This window comes from Notechis scutatus, chromosome 12 (genome assembly GCF_049901735.1).
Source record: "Notechis scutatus isolate UNSWTSFEM ecotype Mainland chromosome 12, rNotScu1.2, whole genome shotgun sequence".
In the NCBI taxonomy this organism is placed as follows: Eukaryota; Metazoa; Chordata; class Lepidosauria; order Squamata; family Elapidae; genus Notechis; species Notechis scutatus.
This window is the reverse complement of record NC_142020.1, coordinates 11,192,043-11,210,902: the sequence shown is the minus strand read 5'-3', so window position 1 is coordinate 11,210,902 and position 18,860 is coordinate 11,192,043. Positions and strand designations below refer to the sequence as shown.

Below are 18,860 nucleotides of genomic sequence, written 5' to 3'. Positions count from 1 at the left end.
GCTTGTGGCTTGACATTTTGGGTGGATTTTGCGACTTTGCGCAACAGTGGTCCAAAAGATTTCCTGTTGTGGACAGCCAGTGGCCAGCGGAACTGGGGGCAGACTCGGACAGCGAGGAGGTTGGGAAGGAACATGGGCCAGTCCTGGAGTCTGGGGAAGGCTCTGCGTCAGAGGCAGAGATGGGGCCAGGGCCGTCCGATAGTTATCAGCTGCCTTCAGAGTGGGAGATCAGTGGGGCAGAAGAACAGCTGGAGCCTGTTCCCCAAGGTGCACATGCGCAGAGCTGCCAGGAGAAGGGAACAGTTAAGGAACAAGGGCCGACTCGGGAGTAAGGACACAGGTGGAGGGTGAATGGCCCCTCCCAGAGGGAATAAAGAGGAGCAAAAGGGGAGTGGTGTCTGCAGGAGACAATTTGTTCATTTAATTAGGGTGAAGATTTGTTCACAGAGACTCCTTGCCAAGTATTTTCTTGTACAGCGTGGCGTTTGAAGGATTTTGGCCTGGCAGCTCTCCAAGTCTGATAAAGGTCTGTGATTGTAAATCACTCTTGAAAGACTGTTTGCCGGGACTTTGCTGGATGTGAATGAGAGGAATTCACCTTAGTCAAAATAAAAAGGGGTTTTGTAGGGATGAGGGGTCTGCTTCGTGATTTTGGGAAGCCTGGGTCAGAACAATTCCTGCCTTAGTCTGATGCACAAATTGGAACCTTATATTCCAACAGTTGCAAATGCAGCCTGCATTTAAATGTGAGGACAGAACATATTCCTTTGTGAACAATGTGCCAAGCCAGTTTTTGTAGTATCTGAATCATCATTACATTTCAGGGGGTCTAATTTTTATACAGATAGTCCTCGACTTAACACTAGTTTGTTTAGTGACAGTTCAAAGTTACAATGGCACGGGGGGAAAAGTGTGTTATGTCCATTTTTCAGACTTACGACCATTGTAGCCTTCTCGTGGCCCAGCTGATTAGAATTCAAACCCTTGGCAACTGACTCGTATTTATGACCGTTGCAAGGTCCCAGGGTCACGTGAGCTAAATCCACGGAGAAGCCAAATTCACATAACAATCCTCTAACTAACTTAACCCCTGCAACAGAGGTGGTGTTCAACCAGTTCTGACCGGTTCTGGAGAACCGGTAGTGGAAATTTAAGTAGTTTAGAGAACTGGCAAATACCACCTCTGGCTGGTCCCGCCCCCCATCTCTTCTCCACCTTTCGAGTCCCAGCTGGGTCTCCTTTGGTTGCCCTGCACAGGAGAACGGAGCTGGAAAGCAGGTTAGTGGGATGGGGAAGGAATGGGATTTTGCAGTATCTTTCCCCTGCCACGCCCACCAAGCCATGCCACGCCCACCAATCCACGCCCACAGAACCGGTAGTAAAGAAATTTGAACCCCGCCATTGCCCCGCGGTGATTCACTTAACAACGGTGGGAAGAAAGGTCGTGAAATCGGTTGTGGCTCATTTAGCAACCACCTCGCTTAAGCAGTAGAAATTCAGGTCTTCGTTGCGTAGGCTGAGAGATTACTTGCACGCATTCCTTTTCCTTCCTCAATCAGAAATGTGGAATTCATATCGGATGGGCCTTTTGATATTTTTGTTTCACAAAAGCGGAGGACTTTCCAGACTAACTCTTGTTTTGTTTAACCGTTGGTGACGAGAGGTCACTTCTCCTCAGTCTGTAAAGTGGCCTATTGTTTTTATTGACATTTTAAAAGCTGGCTTATTTATCCCTTAGCGGTTCCAAAGCCAATCTATTTAGTAAGAGCAGTGAGGGTTTTATATATTAAAAAAACAGAATGAAATCTTTTTTTTTTTTTTTAAATCAAGCTGAACTGAAACTGAAAAGGGGCTTTCAAAATAACCTTTCTGTGCCGAATTTGTTCTGCTAAGTGTTGGAAATTATACATGCTGTCAGCAAATCCATCTCTCTCTCTCTGCCTCTGTGTGTGTTTGGATGTGTACGTGCAAGAAAAGGGAGAGAGCAAAACAGACAAAATTTTACATACCCCAGCTGTGTGTCCTTCCTTCATCACACCCAGAAATTGGCAAGCAGGCAGGCAGGCAGGTAGGTTTAAGGCCAGGGAGTGGAAAAGAAGATGAAATTCGAGGCTTAATGGACCTCTTTTGTGATGATGAGTGAACCCAGGTGTAAAGCAAATGCATCTCAAATTAAAGTTGGAATTGGTACTATGTGCCTTGTCAAGAAAGTTGGTGCAAGGATTAAATCACCATCCAACATTCCCTAGAGGGCAACAGTCTGCTGATTCGTAAATTAAAAGATAGGATTCCTTCATGCTTGTTATTCCTACCTGCCCCCCCCGTCTACCCCTGGGCCAGAAATGTACCGAATTCGCAGTTCTCTCATGCAAAAAAAAAATTGGAAGCGTTTACATGAATTTGATCTGTGTTTTTCCTGTCCATCGCTCTCTGGATGATATTGGGCAACAAAGATATCAGGTAGTCCTTGACTTAACGACTGTCACAGAGTGGTAAAATAGGTTAGTCATGGGACTGCAGGGGCTGACTGTAGGAACTTCAAATCCAGGTTATACTTAGCCTCAATGGATTGGTCCACTGTGATTTTGAACGGTGGCTAAACTACAAGTCTAGAATAGAGTGGAGTGGAGTGGAGTGGAATGGAATAGAAATAGAATGGAATGGAATGGAATGGAATGAAATAGAAATAGAAATAGAAATAGAAATAGAATAGAATAGAATAGAATAGAATAGAATAGAATAGAATAGAATAGAAGAATAGAATAGAATAGAAGAATAGAATAGAATAGAATAGAATAGAATAGAATAGAATAGAATAGAATAGAATAGAATAGAATAGAATAGAATAGAATAGAATAGAATAGAATAGAATAGAATAGAATAGAATAGGAATGGAATGGAATGGAATGAAATAGAAATAGAAATAGAAATAGAAATAGGAATAGAATAGAATAGAATAATAGAATAGAATAGAATAGAATAGAATAGAATAATAGAATAGAATAGAAGAATAGAATAGAATAGAATAGAATAGAATAGAATAGAATAGAATAGAATAGAATAGAATAGAATAGAATAGGAATGGAATGGAATGGAATGAAATAGAAATAGAAATAGAAATAGAAATAGGAATAGAATAGAATAGAATAGAATAGAATAGAATAGAATAGAATAGAATAGAATAGAATAGAATAGAAATGAATGGAATGGAATGAAATAGAAATAAAGAATAGAATAGAATAGAATAGAATAGAATAGAATAGAATAGAATAGAAATAGAATGGAATGGAATGGAATAGAATAGAATGGAATGGAATGGAATAGAAATAGAAATAGAAATAGAAATAGAATAGAATAGAATAGAATAGAATAGAATAGAATAGAATAGAATAGAATAGAATAGAATAGAATTCTTTATTGGCCAAGTGTGATTGGACACCCAAGGAATTTGTCTTGGTGCAAATGCTCTCAGTGTCCATAAAAGAAAAGATACATCTGTCAAGAGTCAAGAATCACAAGGTACAACACTTAATAATAGTCATAGGGTACAATAAGGGTCAATATAAATCATAAGGATACAAGCGACAAAGTTACAGTCATACAGTCACAAGTGGGAGGGGATGGGTGATAAGGAGTGATGAGAAGATTAATAGTAATAGTAAATGCAGACTATTCTATCCTCAATGTTCTGTTCTATTCTATTCTATTCTATTCTATTCTATTCTATTCTATTCTATTCTATTCTATTCTATTCTATTCCTTATTTCATTGACCATCCTAAATTTAAACTCCATTTCTTTAAGTTTTGAATCTTATAACAGCGTTTGTGCTGTTTGCAATAAGATGGTCAGCTATCATGCTTTCATCAGTGGTGGGATTCAAAAAAATTTACTACCAGTTCTGTGGACGTTGCTTGGTGGGCGTGGCTTGATGGGCGTGGCATGGGAAGGATACTGCAAAATCTCCATTCCCTCCCCACTCCACTAACCTGCTTTCCAGCTCCGTTCTCCTGTGCAGGGCAACCAAAGAAGACCCAGCCGATCAGCTGGGACTCAATGGGAGGCAGAGAATAGATGGGGTTGGCGGGGCCAGTCAGAGGTGGGATTTGCCGGTTCTCTGAATTACTCAAAATTTCCGCTACTGGTTCTCCAGAACTGGTCAGAACCTGCTGAATGCCACCTCTGGCTTTCATGCTTTTGAATGCTTTTGAAGATACTACTTTTTTTTTAAAGAAAGTGTTCGCCAAGAGGTAGAAATAATCTATAAAAATGCAATATTGTCTGAACCATGCTGAGACTTCTATTTAAATATCACCCCCTGAGAATGATAAGGCAGGGGCTGTTGAATTTAGGAATTAATTTTGCTGTGGGTCAGGCTGCCCTTCCTCGCTCTTTAAGACAATAGGTTAAGTGGACCCAGCGTTTAATATTTTTCCTTGCTTCCTGTTATTTTCTAGGTTCCTGGAGATCTCAGTCAAACCTCTGAAGATCAAAGCCTGTCAGATTTTGAAATGTAAGTTGTTCGAAAGGTTGATGTGTTTATCTCATTCCCACAAGGACTTCAAAAGAGTGAAGTAAAATGATTCATAATGCAGGGTTCTTTCTGTTGTGGGAATGTATTCCCCACCTTGTAACATAACCACCGCATTCTTGATTTGGTTCCTTATTCCAAGTACTTTGATTATTGGCAGCGTCTATCAATGGAGTTTGTCTTAGGGCCTGTTTGTACTTCCGTGCAAGATTGTGTGTATTGACTTATTTATTTATTTATTTTGTCATCCAGATCAAACCGAGCCCTTATAAACGTCTGGATTCCTTCAGTCTTTCTCCGTGGGAAAGCAGCAAATGCATTTCATGTTTATCAAGTAAGCATTCTGTTCAGTAAGGGTATATTGGGTGACTATCATTATCCTAGCTTGGACATCTCTGTTGTGGTTCACCAGCAGCCGGTGCAGACGGCAGCGGAAACAGACAGTGGGGAAGAATGGGGACCAGTCCGGGAGTCTGGAGGGGACTCGGATGAGGGTCCTGCATCCGATGCAGAGATGGGGCCAGGACCATCTGGGAGTGGGGTGCTGACTCCGGAGCCTCCCGAATCTGGCAGCAGCGAGGCAGAGGAACAAGGGGAGCCTGTTCGCAGTGCGTGTGTGTGTGCAGAGCTGCTAGAAGGCGAGAGCAGCTAAGACAAAAGGGGCGACTCAGGAGTAAGGCTGGGAGGTGATTGCCCCTCCCATAAGGGATAAAGGTCAGGCCAAGATGACGAAACCTTTGCAGGAAGCAAAGTAGTTCGAACGGTTCAGAGTCATTCTTGAAACTCTTTGTATTTGGGTTGGGTTTTTTTTTGTACTTTGGTTGGGTTTTTTTCCTAGTTTATTTGATACTTCTGTTTTTGGTAGAACTTCATAGAACAGAAAGGTGGGTGCTTATGAATAGAATGAATAGAAGATAGGATAATATAGGAATAGAATAGAATAGAATAGAATAGAATAGAATAGAATAGAATAGAATAGAATAGAATAGAATAGAATAGAATAGAATAGAATAGAATAGAATAGAATAGAATTTTTTATTGGCCAAGTGTGATTGGACACACAAGGAATTTGTCTTGGTGCAAATGTCTCAGTGTCCATAAAAGAAAAGATACATTCGTCAAGAGTCAAGAATCATAAGGTACAACACCGAATGATAGTCATAGGGTACAATAAGGGTCAATATAAATCATAAGGATACAAGCGACAAAGTTATAGTCATACAGTCACAAGCGGGAGGGGATGGGTGATAAGGAATGATGAGAAGATTAATAGTAATAGTAGTGCAGACTTTGTAAATAGTTGGACAATGTTGAGGGAATTATTTGTTTAGCAGAGTGATGGCGTTTGGGAAAAAACTGTCCTTGTGTCTAGTTGGTGTGGTGTGCAGGGCCCTATAGCGTCGTTTTGAGGGTAGGAGTTGAAACAGTTTACGTGATAACTTTGAAAAGGAAAGCCTCTTCCAGCCACCCTCTATTTGTCGTTTATTTTTCCACATTTAAACCAAAATATTTTGCTGGTAGTTAAGCAGGGAAAAAAACATATGCGCCAGCATATTCCATTGCTTTGCAATTATCTTCTTTTAATGAGGCAAGAACGCATTTAGTATTTGAGACTTGGCAAGCTGTCATCCTTTGGTCACCGATGAGAAGGGAGAGGGGAAATGTTTGCTTCCTTTCCTCGTGCGTGTTGCCACATTGTTTGTCTACGGAAATGACAGTGTGCAAATTGTTTTGCAAGCACTTGGAAATAAGCTGACTTTAAGCCCAGGGAAGACACTTGGCATTTTCAAGCCCTTGCTTTGACCCAGACATCAAAGCCATCCACTGGTCTTCCAGCCAGAAGATTATCGGCTGATACATAAGTCTGCCATTTTGGGGGGGTTGCTTTGAAATTGGATGTATTACTAGAAAGTATTACTAGAAGTCCAGGGTATTAAAATGGAACATGGTTGGGCTCCTTGGCTTTGATTGAGTGTATTGTTTAGGGCCAAGTCATTATAATCCGTAAACAATGATTGAAAGGTTGTTTATGTGTTGTGCGACTGCAGCCATTTAATAAATCTTGGCTTGGTTGGTATATAAAATTCAGCGAATATGGATAATCTCTATATGCCATGTGGCCTTCAATCTGGTTTATATGTTGTCTGTGATCATTAAACCAAGAGCTGCTTAATTATGATTTGTGAAGGAAGACAGAATTGATTCAGCTCTCCAAACACTGTCATAACTCAGAGTTTATAAGCTACAGTGGCTAAGCTCTACAGCCCAATAAGCCCAAATCAAAGAAATCATATATTGGCTTGGTGGCATACAAAGCACTAAGGACCAATAAGCTGGCATCTTCTCTGTATCTTTGGATGTTGGATTTTTTTTCCGAGCCAATATTTGCTCGGTTTCTGTTGTTCCTGGTGACTGGCCATTAAGAACATTTCTTGGACTTGTTTTGCGGTGACTCAAACTTTTTTGGAGAGACACTTCAAAGTTTCATTTGCAACTAACCTCTAGGTGGTGATATCTACCAGAAGCCTCCTTAATGTTTTGGCAGCAACCAAATAATTCTTGTGGACATATCTGTGTTTATAGTCTCATTTGCCTCTGAGTCAGGTCTCACCTCCTCCTCAAATCTTCCACAGACACTATAGTAAATTTAATAGTCTCCTTCAGTGGGCAGGTGTTGACATATCAAACATTGATAAATTATTGGGAACATAGACACTCTTTGTAATATTGTTTGAGGGAGGATTTTATACAGTAACTGTTACAGTAAAGTTGCATTGGTAAGGTGTACAATTTTTTTACAAGTATATGTGTAGCGCAGATGGGAATAATTCCTAATATCAGTGCTAAATTTCTCTAAATAGCATAGCTGAATGAGTTACTTTGCCTGTAAATTTAGCAGCTGTGGTGTAGCACTGTTAAGTACAAATGACACGAAGCATTTGAACTTTCTGTAAAAGTAGTCCTTGATTTGTGTCCACAATTGGAACCAAAATTTCCATTGTTAAGTGAGTTGTGCTTGATTTTACAGCAGTTGTTAAGTGAATCACATGGTTGTTAAGCAAATCTGGCTTCCTCCATTGACTTGGCTTCTTGGAAGCTGGTTGGGAAGCTCGCAAATGATGATCCCATGAATCCAGGATACTGCCCCCATACATGGTGGTTGCCAAGCATCCTTTGATCATATAATGTGGGGATGCTGCAATGGTCATAAGTGTGAGGATTGGTCAAAAGTCACTTTTTTCAGTGCCGTTATAACTTCAAATGGCAGATAAACCAATGGTCGTAAGTCCAGGACTACCTGATATCTAAGCTGAAGTCACGCTGAAGCTTCAGTACCCTGGACAGCTCCAGGTCTAAAATTGTGGAAGGCTGGAGATGAACTGGCTAATTCAGCCAAACAACCTTGAGTTTAATTCTGGCTTCAGTTATTCTTCTTTTTCATATTTTGAATGGCTCAAGCCTGGCTTGGATTTCAAATGTTTTCTTCCCAGGTATTGAGCACTAGGAAGAAATCTTCCTTGGTTCTTGCAGGTCAGCAAACAGACGATTGTGTTGTAGATTGTGCAGTTTTGACTAGGGTTGTGGCTCCAGCTAGAAACCAGGAGTCTGAATTCTAGACTTGCCTTAGGCATCAAAACTAGTGGACTAATCTGGATCGAGTCACTGTCTCTCAGCCTAACTCACTTCTCAGGATTGTTGTTGTGGGATAAGTAGCAATAGCAATAGCACTTAGATGTAGATACTGCTTCATGGTGTTTTATAGCCCTCTCTAAGCTATTTACAGAGTCAGCCTTATTGCCTCCAACAATCTGGGTCCTCATTTTACCAACCTCGGGAAGCTGGAAGGCTGAGTCCACCTTGAGCCAGTCAGGATCAAACTCCTGGCAGTGGGCAGAGTTAGCCTACAATATAGCATTCTAACCACTGTGCTCACAGTAGGTGAAGGAGGCTGTATTGGATATGTTCTCTGCCTTGAGTAATTTGTAAACATAATAAAGGTGGGAAATAAATAAACACAGATAGTCCTCAATTTACAATAGTTTGTTTAGTGAGGGTTTGAAGTCGCAACAGCATTGAAAAAGGTGACTTATGACTGTTTTTCACACTTATGACCTTTGCAGTATCCCCATGATGATGCAAGTACTGGCATGACTAGTCTAGTGAAGAGAAGGACAGGGGACAAATGATAGCAGTCTTCCAATATTTGAGGGGTTGCCACAGAGAGGAGGAAGGGGTCAAGCTATTTTCCAAAGCACCTGAAGGCCAGACAAGGAATAATGGATGGAAACTGAACAAGGAGAGAGATTCAGTCTGGAAATAAGGAGGAATGAGTGAGAACAATCAACCCATGGAACAGAAGTTGCCTTCAGAAATTGTGGGAGCTTCATCACTGGAGGCTTTCAAGAAGAGATTGGACCGCCAACTGTCAGAAATGGTGTAGGGTCTCCTGCTTGGGCGGGGGGTTGGACTAGATGACCTATAAGGTCCCTTCCCACTCTGTTATTCTGTTTTGTTCTAATTCACAGTTCTGCAAAAAGTACCAGAGGCATCTGTGATTCTGGGAAAGTCGAAATGTATCATCCCCTGTTAGTTTCTGGTCTAGGTTAACAGCAAATTAAAAAAAGGGGCGGAAAACAGCACCCTTGTAGCTTTTAAGAACATAATTAACATATAAATTAAATAATAGAGGTGTGAGAATGCAACCTTATCCAATGCCTGGAGAGATGAAAATAGGATCTGTTAACTGTTCACTGATCCACCTCCCCAATTTTGCATTTAAGTACAAATCCCTTTTTTAAAAAAAAGAAGGCTTCAACGGGAATAAGGTTCCTTAGAAAACTCTTTTAAAAAAACACTGCAGATCTACAGAGTTTGAATAAAACTGTTTTGTCAGCAAACAAGACATTACCCTCCTGAGACCTTGTACTATAACTCCCATAATTTCAAGCCAGGGTAGCTATTGAAGAATCAGAAAAAGAGCATGCGGAAATAAAGGGCAGGGTTTTATTTATTTATTTACATCTTGCCTTTATTATTTTAATAAATAATTCACTGTCTCCTGGTGATTGGCCCAAAGCCACCAAGCCAGCTTTCATGCCTAAGTTGGTACTAGAACTCACAGTTTCCTGGTGATTGGCCCAAAGCCACCCAGCCGGCTTTATGCTAAGATGGTACTAGAACTCAGTTCCTGGCCCAAAGCCACCCAGCCAGCTTTCATGCCTAAGATGGTACTAGAACTCACAGTTTCCTGGTGATTGGCCCAAAGCCACCCAGCCGGCTTTCATGCCTAAGAATGGTACTAGAACTCACCATCTCCTGGTGTTTGGCCCAAAGCCACCCAGCCGGCTTTCATGCCTAAGATGGTACTAGAACTCACCATCTCCTGGTGTTTGGCCCAAAGCCACCCAGCTGGCTTTCATGCCTAAGATGGTACTAGAACTCACCGTCTCCTGGTGATTGGCCCAAAGCCACCCAGCCAGCTTTCATGCCTAAGGTGGTACTAGAACTCACCATCACCTTGTGTTTGGCCCAAAGCCACTTAGCTGGCTTTCGTGTCTAAGATGGTACTAGATCACCACTTGGTAGCCAAAGCCACAGCGTTTCATGCGGTTGGTGTGGGTGTTCTCCAACTTCCCTTTTTTTTGGCCCCCACCCCTAGCCCCAGGTTTGTGTCTAATGTGTCTCATTTCATGTCTGTTTTCTAGCCTGGTGTCTTCCCCCACTAGATCAAACCAGCTCTTTTTGCAAAGTTTTCCCCAAATCTTTCCTCTTACCCCATGTTGCTTGTAACTGGATAACATTTCATCACTGAAAGTGAACAGCATGGAACACTTTCTCGTGGCGCCTGGTGCTCAGAAGGCCACCAAGGGTGTTCTGAATCCCCAAGTTCAGGATTTCATGAATAGTAATGGTTCACACTCCACGGAACAGAAACTCTGCTAAACGCTTTTCTACTGTCCTAATCAGAGCAGCCTTAAGTGCTTACTTGTATTGAAAGAAAAGAAATAACACAGGACATAGAAGAACGGGGTTGGAAAGGGACCTTGAAGGTAATCTAGACTAAGTCTCTGCCCAAGGAGAAGACAATATACCATTTGAGACCAATGGATGCCCAATCTCTTCTTCAGAACTTCCAGTGATGGGGCACCCACAATTTCTGAAGGCAAACTGTTCCACTGTTTAATTGTTCCCAGAGTCAAGTAGTTTCTCCTTAGTTCTACATTGGATCTCTAATGATCTTCCACCCATTACTTCTTCTCCAGAATAGAATGCAGTGTAACAGAGTTGGAAGGGACCTTGGAGGTCCTCTAGTCCAACCCTCAGCTTAAGCAGGAGTCCCTGCACCATTCTGGACCAACTGTTGTCCAATCTCTTCTTTAAAACCTCCAGTGATGAAGGCAAGTCCTTCCACTGATTAATTCTTCTCACTGACTGGAAATTTCTCCTTAGTTCTAGGTTGGATCTCTAATGATCTTCCACCCATTACTTCTTCTTCTTCTTTTTAATTTTAAAAAATACTTTATTGAATACAAAAGATCCAAATATACAAAAGTAAAAAATAAAAAGTCATACAAATAAACATCACAACACATTCTGTAGTAAGACTAATCATATTTCCCTCTTAATACATTTTGATAGTGATTTAAATACCTCATAGAAAGTATTAAATGGCAGTTACTTGTTATCCCTTGTAGAATAACTGTATTAATAATATATAATACATAATAATCTATTATTACTATTGGGTTATAACTATGTATTTTTATAGATAAGTCATTTATATAGCTTAGTCTATATAAATGAGAGAGAGGAATAAAACTAGCATTCTAGTTACCCATTACTTCTTGTCCAGAATAGAATGCGGTATAACAAGAATTGGAAGGGGCCTTGGAGGATTTCTAGTCCAGCCCCCTGCTGAAGCAGGAGACTTTATACCGGTGATGGCGAACCTTTTGGCACCCACAATGCAATGCGCCCTGCCCTCCCCTGGGCATGTGCTCACCACACACCCCCTTACCTGCACTGTGCATGCGCACGCCTCCCAGCTGATTTTTGGCCCATTTGAGGCTATTTTTGCCCTTCCGAGGCTCGAGGGAAGCCTCTGTAGCCTCGGGAGGATGAAAAACGGGCCCGTTTCGGCACTTCCTGTATTTCCGGAAGGCCCATTTTTCAGCCTTCCGAGGCTGCAGAGGCTTCCCTTGAGCCTCTGTGAGGACGAAAATGGCCTCAAACGGGCTGAAAATCAGCTGGGAGGTGTGTGCATGCGCAGTGCAGGTAAGTTTGGCTGGGGCTCGTGCGCCCGCACAAATGGCTCTGCATGCCACGGCCTTATACCATTTCAGACAAGCGGTTGTCCAGTCTCTTTTTTGAAAGCTCTAGTGATGGAGCACCCACAACTTCTGAAGGCAAGCCATTCCACTGGTTAATTGTTCTCACGGTCAGGAAGTTTCTCTTTAATTCAAGGTTGGTTCTGTCTATGAGTTCCAGCTTCCTGATGCCTGCTCAGAAACTTAGGGAAAAGGGATATCCCAGTCTTCCTGGACAGCTACTAATTAAGGCTATTTCCAATTCTGGATGTGATACAGCCCAGGGGTGGGATTCTACTAGTTCGTACCTATTAGCTGGAACCGGTTGTTAACATTCTAAGCAGTTGGGAGAACCGGATGTTAGAAGAAATTACTGGTCTAATCCTGTAAGGAAGGCAGGAAGGAAACATTCTGGTGTTGCTTACAGAAACTGCCTCTCCGTTAACCCTTCTTACATTCTTGGAAGGACTAGACTTCCTGTCTCAGGAACGTCTCTGGAATTTTTTCCCCTTCCTTTGCTGGTACTTTGCCTGTGTGGAGGGACCATTCAAAGTTACAGTGGCACTTAAAAAAAGTGACTTATGACCATTTTTCACACTTACGACTGTTGCAGCATCCCCACAGTCATGAGAGGCCAGGCGAGGAGATGCGTGCCTCGATGTGAGTGATGTTTAGTTGGCCACAGCCAGCCAATAACATGACCACCAAGCCACGTCCACCCAGTCACATGACCACCAAGACATGCCCACCACCTAAGCCACGCCCACAGAACTGGTTGTTAAAAAAATTTGAATCCCACCTCGATAGAGCCCCATTAACATCGATAGCAATTGATAACTCCATCATCCTTAAATCCCAGCTTTAATCCTGCTTACATATCCAAAGGGGTTGTTGTTATTGTTGTTTTAAAAATCAAATGCGCCAAAGTTTCGATCATTCTCTATTGACCCTGTTTTTGGAAGGGAGCAGGTCATGAAACGACCACGTTTGTGATATCCGTGCTTATGTTAAAAGATGCTTTTGCTGTTTTTTGGTTTTTTTTAAAGCGAATCGTTCATAATTAATATTATAGCCGTGCTAAAGCAGTAGGAGGCGATGAAAGGAAAGATTGCTCGTCTCGGCACAAATCGGCCAGCGCTCCAGTTTGTTTTTCATTATTTGGAAACGATTATTGCAGGATGTTTCTCCCCCATCCACCCCCCCCAAAAGAACCTAGATCATGTTTAAAGGAGCATAAAAGCAGACTTGCAGCTGTGTCAAAATGTAATTTGTGCCTGTTTTTTTTCTCCCCCCCTTGCTTGCCACTTTAGAAGAGACCCTTAGAAAACCAATTCACCTTGGTTTTCTCTTGGAGAAGCCACAAACCATTTCCAGGGAGAGGGGGAGAATGGGAGGGGAGTAAACTCTACTCCTCTTTTCTCCTTAGTTAGACTCCTTTGCCCTTTTTAATTTTTGTTACATTCCTGTCCCTTTCATAAAAAGCCTTGTAACTGGACTGTGTTGGGTGATTATCTTCCTAAGGGAGATTTATTTATTTGTATGCAGCCTTTACTACTTTTACAAATAACTCAAGGCAGCAAACATATACAAACAGCTTCCTCCTCTTATTTTCCCCACAACAACAGCCCTGTGAGGTGGGTTGGGCTGAGAGAAAAGGACTGGCTCAAGGCCACCCAGCTGGCTTGCATGCTCTAAGCCAGGATTAGAACTCACAGTCTCCTAGTGATTGACCCAAAGTCGCCCAGGGAAGGTATTCAACCCACCTTCTTCCTCTTATTTTCCCCACAACAACAGCCCTGTGAGGTGGGTTGGGCTGAGAGAAAAGGACTGGCCCAAGGCCACCCAGCTGGCTTGCATGCCTAAGGCAGGACTAGAATTCACACACTCCTAGTGATTAGCCCAAATTCACCCAGGCAACTTTCATGCCTCAGGTAGGACAAGAACTCACAGTCTCCTGGTGAGTAGGCCATATTCATCCAGGCAACTTTCATGCCTAAGGAGGGACTCGAACTCACAGTCTCCTGGTGATTGGCCTAAGGTCACCCAGCTGGTTTTCATGGCTAAAGCGGGACTAGAACTCCCAGTCTCCAGCTTTCTAGCCTTAATATCTAGACCAAGCTGGGTGGATACTTGGGTGAGCTCTGAATCGGTCCTCACTTTTGATGTGAGGAAGGAGCTTGTCCTCATTTTTGTGAAACACCCCCCCCCCCAAGATAATTCCCCTTGTGTCAGATATGCAATGTAGAGATTTAAAGACTTTAGAATACACCTTTGCAATCCATGGATATAAACAGGTAGGTAAAGTTCTCCTGTTTTCAATATAACTTGGCACATGACCTGGTGGGCCCCCATCTCAGAACCAACTTTGACACAGAATAGGTTACTGCAGATGTATAAAAAGCAAATGACAGCGGAGTGGCTGCTGCTACAGAATGATGGGGACGTTAGCATTATGTAATTGCTTATTTCTGAAAAGTCCTTGAAAATCACTGCAGATGAGCCGGGGAATCTTCCTGCCCAGATTCCTGTTTATCATTTGCATAAGTTAAATAATGAGAGCTCTTTGTGAAATAAAATCAGCTTTAAGCACCATAAAGTCAGGGCAGTGAAGCCCAGAGAACTAGAATGAAGAAATGCGTATGAAACTCAAGAAGAGAATCAAAGTTAAGCCTGAACTGTTCACCCTCCCTAGTCTTCTCATCCAAGAGTGACTTAACAGTTATCTTAGATCAGTTTGTCTTCAGCCTGAGTGTAAAGATTGTCCTGAAAGATGCTCCAAACTATAATTTGATAGGCTTCCCTATGGAGTAGAAACTTGAACATCCTGTTTTAGGATGAAGTATTCTCCATAGAACCATAGAGTTGGAAGTGGCCTTGAAGGTCATCTAGTCCAGGGGTCTCCAACCTTGGCAACTTTAAGACTTGTGGACTTCAACTCCCAGAATTCCTCAGCCAGCTTTGCTAGACTTCAACTCTATGCCTGCTTACTCTTGTAATCCTTTCCTCTGCAATCTCTCCACTCTAGGGTGTAAGAGAAAACAAAACAAAACAACAGGAATGGTTGAACGGAGAATTCTGGGAGTTGGAGTCCACAAGTCTTAAAGTTGCCAAGGTTAGAGACCCCTGATCTAGTCCAACTCCCTGGTTGAGCAAAAGACCCTATGCCATTTCAGACAAATGGCTGTCCAGACTCTATTTGAAAGCCTCCAGCGATGCTTCTATTTTAATTTTAATTTTTAAGTGATGGGAGCAAAAATTCACAAGAAAAATAACCCTCTTCTAGATGGGACTTTAATTATTTTTTTTCCAGTGGGTGAAAGCCATAACATGTTGACATCCTGGCTTGCTCTGAGAACATTAGATGGGATAAATAATATGAACACACAATACAGGAAAAGGGGTATGGATTTGATCCCAAATCAGGGAAAATTTAAGACACTCCTGAATCCAAATTGTGTGAATTTGGATGTTCTCTGCAGCCTCAGTCATATTTGGAATCCCTCTAACTAGTTGACTGTAACTAGCTGCTAAATACAAGTTCACAGGGCAAAAATAAACCTTAAGATTTACCAACAATAGGGCAGCAAAAATGTATTTGTGGTAAGCTACCCAAACATATCCTGCAAACTTTTGGCTAATGTTTGTTGAAAATCTATGTTGTTTTTGATTGTGGCGAGCCTCCCAGATTTAGTTGGGCAACATCAACACCAAATAAATAAAACTAAAACAAGAATACATCTTATCGTGGTTTTGTTTTACTTAATGGCTAAAGTCACCGAGCCAAAATATCCAGTGAATGAAAAGAGAACATTTCCAAATCCCTATTGAACTTTCCCCCTAGTTTGGTTAAAGCAGGGGCTGGAATTATGGAGAGCACTTTAATGTCGTTTAATTTTGCTTGCTGTGGCTGAACTGCCAGATTTTTTTAAAGATTAATTTATTTTTTTATTGGTGCATCTTTATTGCTTGAAAATAACCCCTGTAATTTGCATTGCCATGTTTTATTGCTCTTTGAAACCTAAGCGCCTTCGTTTAGATGTAAATTGTCATCAGATTACTACCGTTCCCATTTTCACCCCCCATAGATATTCGTATATTTTATTCGGTGAGTATCTTGGCTTCTTTGTGTGTGGCTCATTAGGGGAATTGGCTGTCCCTGCTGTTAAGCAGAGAACAAACAGTTGAAGCTTAATGCGGAATGAGACTGGAATCTAAGCCAGAGGAACCAGCACAAGGGACAGGTGATAAACCTCAGCCATTTTCGGTCTTCTGGCGTGGAAAATAAACAAGGAGGGAAGAACAGTATCTTGAAGCACTCCGTCTCTTATTAAACTGAATATCCATAACGTTAGTTGCCTCTCGTCTGCTTTCCTACAAGTGGATCGGTGAGGATTAGCTAAGTCAGACCTTGCTACTACCTCAAGTCATACTTGGCTTCCTTGGCTCAGAATTGGGGATTCTGTTTTGAAAATTAGAAGCAAAGAGTTTCTCTGGCATTGAGTGGGAGAGATGATGGCCATGGAGGGGAGCTGGTGTGATGGATTACAGCGAAGCGGCAATTGCCCAGGAAGAAAAGAGCGTATTTTGGAAAAGTGGGGGGTGACATAAGAGACAGCCCGGCCCAGAGACAGATAGGAGACAGAGGAAGAGAATCTGGAGAACCACTCCCTAGAATCTCCCAGGGTATACCGTACTGGTTAGAATAAGAGTAATATAGATTTAAACTGGCAAGATTCTGTATGTTTGTCAGTCTACAAATTAAGAACTGAATGATGGCTGAATTGCTCTTTGTCATTCTTGGACTTCGCCTGACACTGAACAAATCTGATCCTTCTTTGATTTTAAGGTTGTTTAATAGATTGCCAGCAAAGGCATCATCCATCATCCTGTTATTTATCCATTATTAATGCTGCATCAGTCAGTATTTCCTTCCTTCCTTCCTTCCTTCCTTCCTTCCTTCCTTCCTTCCTTCCTTCCTTCCTTCCTTCCTCCTCCCTCCCTCCCTCCCTCCCTCCCTCCCCCTCTTTCTTTCTTTCTTTCTTTCTTTCTTTCTTTCTTTCTTTCTTTCTTTCTTTCTTTCTTTCTTTCTTTCTTTCTTTCTTTCTTTCTTTCCTTCCTTCCTTCCTTCCTTCCTTCCTTCCTTCCTTCCTTCCTTCCTTCCTTCCTTCCTTCCTTCCTTCTTTCTCAACCTTTCTTTCTTTCCTTCTTTCTCAACTACTTGTCTGCCCACTCTGGGCTTTGCCTCTTGAAAAATGTTCTCAGCCCCAAAAGAAGGAAACGCTCATCGAATCTTCAGTCCTTGTACCACAGAGGAGGCTCTCTGGATCGCCATCTACAATGCCAGGGTCCTGGGAACCGAATCTGCTCCACACGATGAGTTTCTCCTTGTTATGAAGATAAATGAGGGATGAGACGAAACGAGGAAGGGCGGAGAAGGGCCAGTGGCTGAGGATGAGCTGCTCTTTGGGACAGGAGGTCTGTATCATAATTTGCGAGGCAGTTCTGTAGTAGACATGGGATAGAGGTGACATCTACAGTACCTCGACAAGGAGTTTGCTTTCTCTACCTGTAATGTAATTTGAGTCTTTGGGGGGGGGGGGGGGGGGGGGGGGCGGGGGGGGGGGGGGGGGGGGGTCCCCCCCGGGGGCCCCCCGGCCCCCCCCCCCCCCTGTTGTGTAAAAAAAAATATAGGGAGAATGGAAGGAGTATTATGCATCTTCACCACCTTGAGTTACTTATAAAGTAATCAAGGCAGGATGAAAAATCAAATCAATAAACAAGGCTGTTTGAGAGAGATTTCTGAAGGCCATCACAGAGAGCCGTAAGAGAGCTGAAAAATATATCAGCAACTAGAATAACGGTTGCAGAAAATACGTTGTTTGCTACCACGGTTCACCTGTTCTGGGCATGTGCCTATTCTCAGAAATAATGTATTTAATTGAGGCATTTAACCATCATGGCTTGTTTTCGTCAATCTCTCTCTGTAACATGTGTAAGACCAATTACTGCAATATAATGAGGCCAGTAAACGAGGTGGCTCATTTGGCTGCTGTGTGCTAAAAATTGGTTTAAGCAGGGCCAGGGAGGAATAACCGTGGCTTAGTGGAAAGATACTTAATTTTCTTGGTGAAAGTCAAAAGAGTTCAATTCTGTATTTTTTTTTTACAGCAAAGAATCAGATAGTAAATGAAGGAAAAGATGATATATATATTTTTGCAAGACTCCCAGGAGCTGCTTCTGGATGAGAAAAGACAACAGTGGATTAACTAGACAAATAGGCAATGCTTTATTTGCCCTTTATAGTCTCAAGAGTTTCAGACCATGCTTCTAATAGAAAAATGATGCAATTAGAAGACATTAGTATTACAAATGATACCATGATGGATTTGCACAGTGGACAGGCCCATCCTGCGGTTTGCATTTGGCTTTGCAAAATGTTCAGACTTGGGTCTGTGAATATACAATATTTTGTTTTATGAATTAAGTTCCGGTATGTTGCCGGTTTGCCAGTTGCCTGTAGGAGAAGAGCAGGCAGAGCTGGGGGGAGGCGGAGTTAAGCGAGTCATCAGCCTAGAGTCATTACGTTCTCACAAATGAGAGGAAATGTATCCTTAGTTCTAGGTTGGTTCTCTCCTTGATTGGTTTCCATCCATTGCTTCTTATTCTGCCTTCAGGTACTTTGGAGAATAGATTGACTCCCTCTTCTTGGTGGCAACCCCTCAAATATTGGAAGACTGCTATCCTGTCCCCCCTTCTCTTTGTTAGACTAGACATTACCCTGTTCCTGTTTTAGTTGCCTTTCCCCTCCCCCCAATCAGGTTTTTAAACACAAATCCTGTCTTTTTTTAAAAAAAAATGTACTTCACTACTGAGAAAATCATAGTGCTGGTGAATTACAGAGTTCAGTGTTGCATATGAAGCCATAACCTGTTGTTAAGTAATTAAGGATCCCAATACACGGTAATTTAATTTTTAAGAGACGGTAGAAATATTTATTCATTTCTCATGTAAGGCACTCAGGGT

The 18,860-nt window shown here is 42.1% G+C and overlaps 1 protein-coding gene across 5 annotated transcripts in view; it reads left to right on the top strand.

Annotated features, from left to right (window-relative positions):
• The window catches only part of SNX29 (sorting nexin 29), a 198,504-nt gene that overhangs the window by 72,826 nt on the left and 106,818 nt on the right, over nucleotides 1-18,860 (top strand). For all 5 annotated transcript variants that reach the window (XM_087973364.1, XM_087973366.1, XM_087973367.1 and 2 more), the window contains exons 17-18: nucleotides 4,457-4,512; nucleotides 4,783-4,864. In XM_087973364.1, the coding sequence (XP_087829490.1) occupies nucleotides 4,457-4,512; nucleotides 4,783-4,864 (138 nt within the window). The remainder of the gene's footprint in view (nucleotides 1-4,456; nucleotides 4,513-4,782; nucleotides 4,865-18,860) is intronic.